The sequence below is a fragment of the Athene noctua genome, chromosome 16 (assembly GCF_965140245.1).
Source record: "Athene noctua chromosome 16, bAthNoc1.hap1.1, whole genome shotgun sequence".
Classification (NCBI taxonomy): domain Eukaryota; kingdom Metazoa; phylum Chordata; class Aves; order Strigiformes; family Strigidae; genus Athene; species Athene noctua.
In genome coordinates this window covers 4,384,860-4,398,859 of record NC_134052.1, presented here as the reverse complement: position 1 = coordinate 4,398,859, position 14,000 = coordinate 4,384,860, and the positions used below count along the sequence as shown (strand labels likewise).

Here is a 14,000-nt window from a genome sequence, read left to right as displayed (position 1 = left end):
CTGAGTACCTAAAAACAGCGAAAGGAGCCTAAAGAACTCTTGGGAAACCATGCTGGGGGTTTGAGCCATTTAAAACTGAGAAGTTTTGTTGAAGCTGATGCTCAGGGACCAGCCTGCTATCTGCACAAAGCAGTGGGAGTGAGCAATGGGAATCGGCACAGCTGCTCTGTGCCTGACGTATCAAACCGGGGTGGAAATCCCACCATATGACTTTGGGGATAATGTTAAATCCATTACAGCATTCTCCCCTCCCCTGCTCATCCCACACAAGCTTCAAAACTTCTGGTTTATGACTGGCTGCTAGAGGATCATTGCAGGCTGTCTCTGGAGGGGATAATCCTAAATTTTAAGTGACAGTTCATGGCTATCTTCTCTTTCTTCTGAAATGCTGTCTTACACAGTGCATTAAGTGTTTCGGAGATTAATAACTGGAGCAAAGAGTTCTAATCTCGGTGTCCTAACGGAGATTTAGCAAAGAACAGTTAGTGTTTGAAGTTGCTATGGCACAGGAAACACAAGAAGCCTTGAAGACGAAAAGCAAGGCTCATATACAGCTCAAACGGAAATCTGGGACATTAAACACGTGATCTATGTTTAGTCTCCAGGGCTTCTCACTGACGTGGTGTTTCCACTCGGAGCAGGTCTTAGGGACCCCGTGAAAGGTAGAACCCAGTTTGAGCTCTCCTTTAGATTAAGTAGACCAAGCTCACCAAGCTTGTTAAATTGCAACTTGTACTTTTTGTATTCTTTGACCTGAATTAGGTGATAACTGTATTGTATAATAAGGTTACAGGTTGCTTTGAACTTAATATACAGAGGACCAAATGGAAACCACTTGACTATCTCTGAACTGGCAATTTGTCAGCTTGCAGGAGATCCACCAGGACAAACACGCTACAGATGCTGAGGCTGCCTGCACAGCAGCACACTCAACAGCAGCCCTACAACCACTTGGCAAAGGCCCTCACAGTGTCAGTTCAAGTTTCTTGTCCAGAGAAGGATCTCTTTTTTTTCAGTAAACAATTTTCTCATCATAACAATTCCTCCTACTGCTCCTCACACAACCAGAAGTCCCATTAACAAGGAGCCAAACAGGTGCATTACCGGCCTGCTCCCCTCTCAGGTGGCATAAGCCACAGAAGAAATTGTGCAAACGCCTTCTGGGTTTGGTGAACACTGATTATATGAAAAACCACCAAATTCTGCACGTGGGTATGAGAAAACCTTGTCACAAGTGTCACAGTGGTGGAGCTCTACAAGGACTCTGACCAACACTACTGTCAACGCCACTGTGTCCTCCTGCCCTCATCACCACACACTCTTTCCATTTTTCTCCTGCCAGCACCAATGCTCATTTAGCACCACAGCAAATTGTATCACGGAACTGAATTTAAATGGTAACATTAATCCTGTTTCACAACGTTCACGCTTTTCATGGTGCTACTCCAAGCAACTGAATGCCCACCAGCACACTCAGAACAGCCTGTGACTGTGATCACGTTGTCCAAGTTCCTTAGTTACTCCAGCTATTGTGGGGATAAAGTAACAAATTAATGGCTAATGTTGAGGAGATTATAAAATTATGCTTCCTTGAAGCTGTTTATGCAGCTGATCTGTACAGAATTAGGCAGCTCTGCTTTGAATTAATGCAAGCGAAGTGGCTGGCACCATTTGGCCAAACATTTAAAAGTAATATAACCATCCATAACAGATACCCTTTTAGACCTTCATTCTGGAACAGTTTTATGCACAAGACCCTCTTATCTATTTAGCAAACAACACCAAGTAGGAGAATAAATTTCTGTATCTTGAGTACCCACTCTGCCATGATAGCTAAAGATGTGTCAGAAAGGGGTCAAATAGCAATGGGACATCATATTCTCCAGGTCACTGACAAGAACAAGATCAGAAAAGACACCTAGGTGGGGTGTGACTTTGCCATGTTTCAGCACAGCATGTTCTTCCACATTCTTTACCACCTATAGAATTGCCTTAATGGTCTTGCAAATTAGTATGCTCCAGGCAGATAGGGATAGGATCAATAGTCCAAACTTGAGGTTACCTTAAGGCAACAAGCTCCTTTATCCTCCTCCTTCCCTGCTCAGCAGCCTGTTAAGACCCCGCCAAAAGTCCACCAAGACTTGTACCCCACCTGAGAGTGGCCAGTGCTGGGCACCGCAGGAGCAGGTCTGTAACAACACCTTCCTCATACAGTTGTGGAGGAATACACCACAGCAAGACCTCCTACACACAGGTGTCAAGACCTCCGTGTTTGATAGCAGATTTTCCTGTTTTTAAATCATAGAAATGGGTAATACTTTTTGAATCCAGAAATGTTGCCATCCTGCGGCAACAAACTCCTCACTTCTGCATCAACAAGCACCTCATGTCCTTTGTTTTGCCTCTGCCAGATGACAAATTACGTTGATGCTCTGCAGCCCCTGGGGCCAGTAAGCCACCATCTCCTCACCTTCTTTATACTAGTCTGATATTTTCCCCATAGTCTTACCTTTTCCAGCCTAATAGTTTAAAGCTTTTGCCAAAGTAATGGAATGTGCTTATATTTCAATTCAGCATTTAATATTGATTATTCTTTTTGGAAAGCAATAGCAAGTTGTTCAGTGCAGCACCTGAATCCCCAATCAGAATTAAGCTAGAGTATGTTGTGTAGCAGGACAGGGGCCTGGCTGCAAACCTGCATTTTTCAGCAAGGCACAACCAATTAAATATATCCTCATTGCTGTACTCTTTAAAGAGGTAAATCATTGAAACACGTAAGTTAGTGGCAAAGCAAAAAGTTTGTTTTATTGCTAAAACAACTTTTGATAAAAAAGCCCCATCAGTCAAGAGCTGCCTTGCTCAGCCACACTCCTGTAAAAGCACTTAAGGACTGCACAAGATGTGGCAGTCACTCTTTCAGGACTGAGCTTTACAGAGGGTTCTGTCTTTACGGCTCAGCAGCGCTTTCCATGACCAGGTCTCCAGTTCCACCCAAGACATAATAATATCACTGATATAAACAAAATCAGAAAGTATCTGAAATCCTACTGTTTGTTCTGCGGTGGTTTAGCAGAAAGCGTGTCTCAGGAAGGAAATTAAACAACAGGGGAGTGCAGGAGGCCCCGGAGGACAGGCGGGGGTCAGCCCCTGGCCTCAGCACCACCTCCCGCCACCAGCTGCCGCCCGAGGGAGACGCCTGCTGGGCTGAGCCGCTCGGCACAAGCCCTGGCCCAGCCCTATAAACCCAGCACGCTTTAATTCAATTTAAAAAGGCTGTAAAACATACTCTCAAAAACCCCTCAGCCTTACTATGGAAGTTTATACGACGATGGTTTTCTCTGGAGCACACTTCCGTTGTGCTCCTCCTTGCGGATGCACGCGCCTGTGCTGGCACCAGCAGCACGAAGCCTCGCGGGTGCTACGACCAGGCCAGCGGCCGCCCCAGCACGACTCATCCTCCTCGCTCAAGTGACTGGATGAGGTGCTTGGTGCTCTCTGAAAGCCAGCAAGACTAAGCTGAGGCCTGCGCTCCATGCACAGCCCATTCTGCACACCAATCACTCTTGTTTTCTCTGCACTGCTCTCCCCATCCGAGGGTCTGTGCCGAAGGTGCGGCACTACGCCTGCTCACAAGGATTGCCCGCGCTGGATGCCAGCGCTCTGCTGGGTGCTAATGCCTCTGCTGTCCGTGGCGCCTGCTTTGGAAGGCGAATAGGGACATAGACATTTGAAGCACAGTGTTCCTTGAGGTATTCTCCCCCTTTTTCTTCATAGTCTTTTCTGGTTATCCAGCCTTCCTCACGGGCCATGTATTCCACTGCCCAATCCCTAGCCCCATACCAGGCATCTAAAACAGGACTGGAAGCAAGGTGAACCTGGATGGAAGGAAAATAGAACAACAATATCAATTCAACACAGGAGAGGAAAGCCATTTTTACCCTCATTACAGTGGTACATGACACAGACAACTGAATTTCAGAAGTTTGAGCTGATTATTCAGTGGGGAAGAGTAATGGTAGGAACGGGTTTAAGCGTGTTTTCACCTTGAGATCAATTCTCAGTGAACCTGCTTTTGTTTCTAGAGGTTGAGAAAGCACATGGGTGTGCCACATTCACAACCAACAGCCCTCACAGCTGGAAGCCAATGCTGGAAGAGTTGGTGGTACTGCAAAACAAGTATCAAGTGCTCCAATTAAACTTCCTCCCTGCTTGAAGTAGCAGGGAGGAATACTGTAGGCTAAAAAAATTGCAGTGTGTGGGGAAAAAAACACTCCTATTACTCTAGCATGAACTGCTTTCCTGGTTCAGCTATGGGCTCACCAGTCTAGACACCATGTAAATCCCACGTGCGATATCTGTGAAGTGACATGGACCATATTTTAATGGAAAGAAAGAAGGTCTTATTCAGTTACAAGCCACAGCATTACCATCAGAAGAAAACACGCTCATTTTATTCTCACAGACCCAAGTTACACACTCAAAACTTTGCAAGCAATATCCTTCCTAAAACTACCAAGTATATGTCTGTAACTAAGTTTCTGTCAGTCACATCTGGCTCAGAGCTACATACAGTACCTGCACAAAACAAAGGCTGCGGAATCACAAGATTATACTTGCATTTTTCTTTTCTCCCCAAGTTTACCACCTGATTTTCTGTTCCAGACGACAGTAGATTTGAGGAGACAAGGTGGTTTCTGAACAGCAAAGGAGACCCTTGCAACTCTCGTTACAAAATGCACTGGCAGACTCTGGGACTTGCCCAGCTTGTACTGTGCTCGCTACTGAAAAGGTTGCAAAGGATCACAGATACTGAATCTCTTTTGCTGCTGTCCCAGACAGTCATTACATCTAACAAATTGAACACGTCACTTTTTTTGGTGACATTTTGAAGCGAACATTTTCTCCCAGCAACTACTCCTAACAGAAGTCACTTGTTCCAGATAGCAACTGTCCCAATCTTAAGAAAACAACCCGCAAATTTCTAGCCAAACATGCTTGTGTGTGCATGGTGTTTTAGCTGAAGGAGGTTTTCCCTTTCCAAAGTATCTAGCCTACTCTCTCTAATGTCTTCATAAAGAACAACTGTATCTGTAAATTTCATCTTCTCAGGTCAGAAAAGCTGTTTGCAGTGTCTTGTCATAAACCACTCTCCATTCCCACGCTCTAAGTACACTCGCTCTGTACCTCTCCCAACTCAAATTACTTCTGAGCACAGACGAACAGGCTGTTCATGCAAATATCATGTCAATACAGGTACCTGAAAAGATGACTGGAATGGCCTCATTTCAAGGAGCTCCTTCTGGACTCTGGCTTTCAGTCCAGGGTACATTGTATTTCCACCAGTGAGAAAAACATTCTGGACAAGAATAGCTTGTTGTTCCTTTGGATACCTACCAGGAACAAAAAACAATTTCAGTCTTCCTCAAGGACATCTGTCCTATGAATTGAACTGCTATGGGCAATACTGACACCCTGTCTTCAGGATTCACTTTGAGAAACCTCCCTCACTTTCCTAGTATGAAAACCTGAGGTCATTTTTCTGAAAAATCAAGGGGTGACGGAAGAAAATCCTTAAAGCACTCTGTGCACTGCACCCCATAAATCAACAACTCAGTAGAGATGGAATTCTTAAATTTAATAAACGCAATCTCATATGTTCAAACAATTCAGGGGTGACATTTCCTTAATGCTAAGTTGTCTGGAAACAGTTGTCCAGCAAGTGTGCCTATACTATAACAAAAATGTCACCCCTGATTTAGGTCTTGCAAAACCAGAGACTGCCAGCTCATTGTTTCATGGGATAGATATTCATAAGTGTTTGTTGTTTCTCTCTATAACAAGTTGGACCAGGGCTCTCCAAAGTGTGGTGTGTGCAAGACAATCCATTGGGGGGCAGGGAGAAGATATTTTTTCTACCATTAATAAATAAATAAATCAAACAAACAGGGGTTATTTAACCTTCATCTCATCCTTTTTTAATTTCTATTTTTGTGTAGGTTTAAAAATGTAATATATCAATTTAGTACTTCCTGTATGTAACTTACAAATATTGGAGCTGTGTGCTCAAAAATTTTTTACTGACGGGTTAATCAATCAAAAAAGTTTCGAGACCACTGACTTAAAACAAGGAGAGTTACAGATGGTTTACAGAACAGGAAGACACGTCTAACCTGAAATGCTCAACCCCACCAGAAAGAACTATTCAAACATATTTTCTCAAATTATTGTTAAGTAACCAGTATTGCAAAAGCTGGTATCAAAACAAGGTTAGCTTCTTTGAAGTAAGTGCCAAGTAGCTTTGTAAACTCACCTCTCGAGGACATATTGCATGGTTTCTGCTACACCAGCCTGGTCTTCTCCTATCAGGGAGGGCTGGAAGACAATCTCTGGAGCCCTGATTCTTTCAGTGCCAAGGAAAAGCTGGTGGTACTCTGCCAGGTTAAACACGGGCTTTAAAAAGATGAGATTGAAAAGTGGTGGGAAATTTATGTTAAAGAACAGTAATGTTCTAGAACATGCAAGGTTTGCAAACAATTCTGTATAAAAAAAAAGGTTGTAATGCTTTCACAGAGAAAGGTTCCAAAAGGCCAAGGAAGATGGAGTTTTCCTATATGTTATTCTGTGTGGTACCACACAATCCTGAGGCTCATCCTCACAAGTTGAAAACCTGTGTCCACTGGGATGCGATATTAGGCTATGGGTGACACACAAAAAAAATTTGAGGACATTTTTCCCTAATAACATGGCACTGCTACAACAGGCACTGCCTGCAGAGTGAGCCAAGTGGGTATATTCATGTTCTAAAACATCAGCTAAGATTGCGGGAGGACTTCTCTCTTAATGTCCTGTTCAGACAGTTTAAGTATCTCTTCCAAGAGCAGGCAAACATTCGCATGTGGAAAAATCACAGCAGCAACCTCTGGCACAACGTGGAGATACAAAAATCAAACCTGCACTGCAGCAACAGGCTTCTCAACTTCAGGCTGTTCCTCAGCAAATAAAGGTTCAAACTCATTAATACTTTCCACATCCTCCAGTGACTGTTCACTGCCTAATGGATCCAAATCAGGAGTCTGGAAACACAGAAGGTGTATTATGGTCAGTTAGCTTGGTGCTAGGCACACATATGTCTTAATTCTGGTGACACATTTGGAAAATTCAACACCCATCTCCTCAAATCTCAACTTTTTAACATGCCTGAAACCAAGCATGCTGTTCTCCAGCACTGAAGACAAAAGTCAAAATGGTGAACAACACAGAAAACAGAAGACAGACATTCACTCAAAGCATGAAAATCAAACACTTTCAATAAATTTATCATGACACCAGCTGAGGTATTAAAGGCCTTAGTCAACAGTCTGACTGCTAGGATTCTAGCCAGCCATGTCCTAAACATAACAACATACTAAAACTTACTAAAAAAAACTTTTTAAACTGTTTAAAACTTGGTGCACTCCTAGCACCTCTACCTGCTCTATAATTACCAATAAATTCCCTGCCTTGCTCGTGTGGGAGAGGAAAACAAGTATTTGCTAGCTACAAACCTGCCACACAACTATTGACAGTTTCAACCACCTAGCATTTGCACACGGGGTATACCAAAAGCCCTTATATTTTACACAGATGTGAAGGTGTTTCAACATCTCCTTCCTCCTGAAAAGCATCATTCAAAATCCTGGAGTACTTCACTGTTGTGAAGTAGGAGCACCTTTTTTAATTACCTCCTTTATTTTTGTGTTACAATGCTACCTTTGCAATTCTGGTGCTAAAGATTTGTTTCTGTTATTTTAAATTTGAAACATTTGTTGCAACATCTAGCAAGCATACCAGGATGAGATAAAGCTAGATCATTTAAACATTCTTAAGTATCTAGCTTACATCCACATAAAACCCAAGCAATTACTCAAACTGAAGTTTAAGCAGTGTTCATTGTCACAGCAAACAACCTGTTGTCACCTGAAGTTATCACCAACATCTAATCTTTGTTAAATCCATTTATTTTTATGTCTTAAAAAAAGGCAACAGAAAGAAACACAGAACTCAGCTGAAGGCTTGGCACAGACCCTAGGACAACATAATTAGTTCTTTGACTCCTTTACACAGCCACAGAGGGATGGCCTATCTTCACAGATGGATTTGGTGATAGTAGGTGCTCTCACAAAGCACAGACCAAACAAAAAGGTTTGGGGATTCATTCCAAGGTCCGAGACTACACCTAGTAAAAAAGGAGTGTGAGATCCAAGACAGACATGTTGGAACTTGGGCACAACCACTGAGCAAAATCACAAGAAGCTAACAATCTTTCAATTAGCATTTTTCTAGAACAATTTATTCTGACAGAAGGCAGAAAGATTCTTTACCACAATGGTAAAGACCTCACCTACTTCAATTTCACTCAAATGCAGACATTCTCATTCTTACACAGACTTTACTGATAATGATAAACAAAATAAAACACCCAGGTACTGGCTCACCTGCTAGTTTTGGCTATATCTCAAGTTCCATACTTGACACAAGCACTCCTGTATCTGGCACCACCCTCCTCTATGCTCTCATTTTTTTTCTTTTTCTCTCTACCTTCTCCTGAGCAAAGACGGATATAACTAGAAAAGCTCTATCTGATGTGACTTGAAAGGCAATTACAAGTTAACGCACAGTCTTAGAACATCTCTTAGAAGCTGCTGTTATGTGCTGTGCCTGTATTAGTCTGGCAGAGCGGGCAAATAAGCTTCTCATCCTCAAGACAACTCCAGCACCCAAGTGTAGCAATTAATCTTTCATTGTTAAGTAAACAAAATAGGACATGCTGCTTAACTGCACCAAAAAAAGATAGCCAAAATGAAGGCAAAGGGTTAATTGTTTACCATAAAGTTCTCTGCACCTGAAAGGGAAGAACAGAAAGGAAAACAAATACTGTTTTTAACAAAAAGCTCTACAGGCTCTTCTCTATCTTTAATAGAAGGCTACTGACATTTAAGGATGGTTGCTTTAGAATTGTAACTGCTTGAGGGTTAAGTACTTAAAAACTCCATGTCATTTAATTGTCAGACACTGAAAAAAAAGATAATCTTTAACATACAGGCCCACTTATTTGTCCCAAATTAATGCAAAAACAGAGTTAGAGGTTGGTTTAAAGTGTGAACAAAATCACTATGTTAACTGCTGCATTTACAACCTCTAAGCAAGTCCAATTTAAGTAAGGACAGTGGCTGGCATATGCTGCCACGAGTAAGTACAAAGGGAAGCAGTGGTACCCTCTCTGACCCACTAAGGCTATTTTCTTTTTTCCTCTTCAACTTCTTAAAGATGTGCAAGAAATTTTTAAGGAAACTTACTATTTCATATAACTATACTTCAACTACTGTCAGGAAACCTAGAGATTATGCTTGGAACTATATGGAATCAAACTCTAAGATATGGCCCAGAGCACAATGCAGAACAGCACAAGAAGGGTTACTGATTTCAGGCATACTCTGTAAAATCAAAACTGTCACTTTCTATAGCTGCAAGAGAGAAGCAGCTGCCAAATTAACAATGAGTTGCAGTGTTAAAGGAAAAACTTAGTTCATCAAAAAAGTCTGAAGGGGCACATTTTCAAGTATAGAAACTTCATTCTCTCAGAGATAAAAAGAAGATTAACTTGGTGAAAGCATTATACCTCTGGCTTGCTGTCCACAACATCTACTTCAATATTGACTTCTGCCTGTAGGATTTTCTGCTTCGTTTGTTCAACAGACAGACTCAATTTGTTGATGTAAGACTGAAGTTCTTCTGCAGAGTCCATGTTCAGCTCGACCAAAGCTTTGTGGAATTGATCCATTTGACCATCTTCTAAAAGTTCCTACAGACAGATCAGAGTTAGTTGTGGTGAACAATGGAGGCTAATAACTATTTTTCAGTTGTGTGCATACAGACACTTTGCCTTTATTACTAAATATTATGATGTGCATGCTTCAGCAGCATTCAAAATATTTCACAAAAGTATTGTTCAGAATCTAAAAGCATCCTCTGCATCAATAATCTCTCCCTTTTATCTTGCAAGTCACCTTAAAAAACTCCTATCAGAAAACACACAGGACAGTCGTAGCCTCTTTACAGTGATGCATGACCCTCTGAAAAAGATCCAGGAGCAGCCTGCCCTCCTCCCAGAAGATCACACAGAAAACTTTGCCTTGATTACCTGTACGTATAGTAACCTGTCCAGCCTCTCTTGGTCAAGTTGCAGCTTCTCTTCTCGGCGACGTGCATTGAGTTCTTGAAGTCGACGTAATTGCTGCTGCCGTCTCTCCTGCTTTTCCTCTGATGTCAGAGTGCTCCCCAACAGTTTGTTAGAGAAAGGCAGCTGCATCTTGTGCATGTTGTTCTCATAGTACTCTGGGGACCGCCACTTGTGTAGCTCTGAATGTTTTGAAAGCAAAATAACTGTTATGCCAGGCAGAAAACACTGATTCGCATGTCGTACGCAATCCATGCTACGTTCAGACTGAGAAGAAAGATGACAACAAGAGTCTAGCCTGGGATTCTGTCACCTCTTGGCAGCTGTCCCCATATTTAGCTACCCTCTCAGAGCACCAGCTTCCAGTCTCATACGTGGTGCACATGGTTCTTTGTGCTCTGATCTCCAGCATGCAAGAAACACAAAGTACTAAGAAGTGGGAAGTGCACACAAATGTCTCTTCTCTCTTCCAGAGGTAAGGGAGAGTTCTCACACATCACAGGACTCCTGCAGGCCCTTTTGTAAGGGACAAATTTAAGAAAACACCTTTTCTTTGGCCACTACTTAAGATAACATTCCCCATGGGAGTTTTAACTTCTTTAATTCACAAAAAGTCATAAGAAGTGTCCTCTGAAATTCTGGAAACCTTAAGGCACGTAAGAAACATGGCCAGATGCATATAATCATCCTAACCAATTTAATGTTTTGTTGGCAGTATAAAGTAACCAATAAAATAAATTCATTTAAAATTCTTTTCCTCTGAAATAACCCCAATTTTTATTCACAGAGAAATCTGCATTAATACAGACTTTATTTTTGTAATTTCATTTTGTTTCTATCTTAATGTTAAATTTAAAACTGTTGTCAATCATTTCCCATGGATTACAGAAAGACAGCTATAAAGAAAGCAAAAGAAAGAGTATCTCTGCCAGAATCCCAGCCAACTTGAGAACACGGGATATAGAGGACAAAACTAAATTTGGATGAGGATGAACGCTATCTAGTGGTAAATTACAGCTGGTTCTACCTTCTATATAATCCTCTGCAATGTAGCTATGCTCGTGCAGTATTTCCTCCATGCGACTGAGAGTGATGGCAGCAAAATGTCCTGGGTATTTCAGCTGAAGGAGGCGTTGGAGATACACAGCTGCTTGACACCCTCCAAGATTAATACGTTTGCAGTTTTTAGCATCCAATCTGAAAACACAATGAGACACAATTGAGACTGGAGAAATCCACAAGTTCAGAGTAAAATAGACCTACTTTTCACAGTATTATTTAATTTCTGAGATGGTCAAGTAGACAGATGAATATTCACAGATAAATATTTAAAGACTCAGTTACCAGAGAATCTAACACACTGCCTTTTCTCCAACAACAAGCATAATCACTACTTCGTTTCCTGCAGATACTTTCTGAAAGACTCTGTTCTGTTTTAAGAAAACCAAGCTTTAAATAATTTTGGCTATGGTAAGGAAATGTTTTATTTCAGGAAGGGAAGTGATGGTTAGTGAGCTAGAAGTAGTTCCTTAACCTTTGTAACATTTCACAGTAAGCCAAGTGCAACCCTTGAAAATTTGAAGCATCTACCAGATATAATAAAGCCATTTCCTGCAGGATTAAAAAAAAAAAAAAAAAAAGAGTAGAGCAACATAGCAGCATAATCAGAATGGTAAAAGCCTCAGGAACTGCAGAAATCTCACAGAGTGCTTTCTTTTGTCCCAAAGCTCCTTTAAAACCTATGTTTTTTAATGCCAGATCTTACTTGGGGCAAATATCCCCTCCTACTTTTGAAAATACAGATCTATGCATGAATAGTAACTAAAAATACAGGATGTACAAGAACAGCACTGCTTCTTCAATTCAAAGTTCAACAGAACTTAGCAAACTCTGCAGACCTAGTTTTAACTTGTCAGTATAAATTAAGACCTGATACTGCAGGAGCTGGAATACTGAACGCTAGAGGAATGCATATTTGCATCGTTAAGTCAAAGCCTGACAAAGAGAGGCTGCACCAAACTTCCCACACCAGGAACTCACCTGCCGTCCAAGACTGGCAAAATGTGCGTACACTGATAACCTGAAGATATTACCAAACCACTGCAGGGCCAGTTCTGCTTTCTGTTGTGGTAAAAACTGTACAAGCTATCTACACCATAGGACACTTTTGGCACTTGATAACATTCAAAGAGGAGCTCTGACATCATTTGTCTCGAATACAGAGGATTGCACACAGCTTCTGTCAAAACAATTGGATGATCAACACAACCCTGTAAGAGACAAGAGAAAAGAAAAATAATAAAAGGATGAAGGGTAAATCCAGGGATACTTATCCTTGCTTTTTCTTTTGAACATCAGCAAGAACTCCTCCAAAACAGCAATGAGAAGGCACTTTATGTGCAGGCTATAATCTCATAAGTTAAATTATAGCTAGTGCTTAAGGGGGTAAAAAAGAAGTCCTGTCTACAGCAGAGCTTCCAACGTTAATTCAACCAAAGAACAAACTCCCAAGGGTGGAGGAGAATGGATTTTTAACAGCATATACGAAATACTAAAAATCTTAGTAACCAAAATCTATGCCATGAAGAGGTGAAGTGAGAGTGAAAACTGCTGACGTTTAGTTCAGCATCAGGTAAAGCTTTCAAACTGATGTTGTCAGTTTGTCACAGACAAAAGGCTTCATGGTCTGAGAAGCAACTCTCAGCTGGGTATACAAAACAAGCAGCCAAGAAGCACTACTACTAAGAGCACTATACGAAACTAATAAATATTTAATGGCCTTCTCAAAACTGATCCTGGGCGCTGGCGCTCAGCCGCAGCCTGGGAAGATGCTGCAGTCCAAATCCCTCGCACCTCCGTTTTACCACAAAACTATAAAGAAATTAAGAGAATAGCGAGGTTGAAAAGACACCCCTGGGGCGCACCCAGCCCGGCCAGGGTCCCCACCGCATGCTACACAGGGCTCGTCCCCCAGGCCGAGGGGCACAACCCAACGCCCCAGCACAACCCAGGGCGACGCTGGACCCCCCGTTCCCACGAGGCACCCAGGCACAACCTCCGCGCAAGCCCCCCTCAAGGCCCGGGCCCGGTATTCCCGGCGCATCCCCCCCTCCCCAGCTCCCCGCCCGCGGGACCTGCGAGGCGACGCCGAGGCGCTGGAAGACGTGGTCGAGGAGCAGCTCCTGCAGCTCCAGCTGCACGGCCACGTTGCGGTCGAAGGGCGAGCGGAGCAGCCAGCGCAGCGGCTCGGGGCTCCCCAGGTCGTTGCCCACCTGCGTCTCGGCGCCGGCCCCGCCGCGGGCCCCGCGGCTGCGCGCCGCCAGCGAGCGGAACCGCAGCAGCGGCTCGGCGGGGACGGCGGGGTCGGGGGAGGCCCAGCCCGCCCGCGTCTGGAAGGAGCCGTTGTCGATCACCAGCGGCACCGGCTGCGGCGTCCGCACGGCCGCGCTCGGCTCCAGCACCGGGTCGGGGGCCCAGCGCGCGTCGCGGAAGGCGAACACCCGCGAGGCCGCCGCCATCTTGCGCCCTCGGCGGGTCCCTCCGGCCGGCAGCGCGGGCACCCGCCCCCGTTCCGGGCCGCTCGGCGGAGCTGCAGCCGCCACCGGGCCGCGGGGTGGGGAGAGCCTGACCCCCCCCAGCTCCCCTCTCGGGAGGGACACCCGCGCCCTCTGCCCCTCCGGCTTGACCTTGGGACCTCCCCAGCGTCCGTGACCCGCGTGGAAGTGGAAACGCGCGGCCTGGCCTGCGCCGGCCGCCCCGGGCGGTCACATACACCGCGTGTGCT

General features: G+C 43.8%; 1 protein-coding gene across 1 annotated transcript; it reads right to left on the bottom strand.

Moving 5' to 3' along the window:
* Positions 1-2,788: 2,788 nt before the first annotated feature.
* ACTR5 (actin related protein 5) lies at positions 2,789-14,000 on the bottom strand. Its single transcript, XM_074919860.1, has 9 exons — positions 13,351-14,000; positions 12,257-12,486; positions 11,244-11,413; positions 10,181-10,398; positions 9,659-9,841; positions 6,951-7,073; positions 6,311-6,450; positions 5,258-5,390; positions 2,789-3,875 (listed from the first exon to the last, which is right to left on the bottom strand). Exons 1-9 carry the CDS (start codon positions 13,732-13,734, stop codon positions 3,618-3,620), a joined length of 1,839 nt encoding a protein of 612 aa, XP_074775961.1. The 5' UTR covers positions 13,735-14,000; the 3' UTR covers positions 2,789-3,617.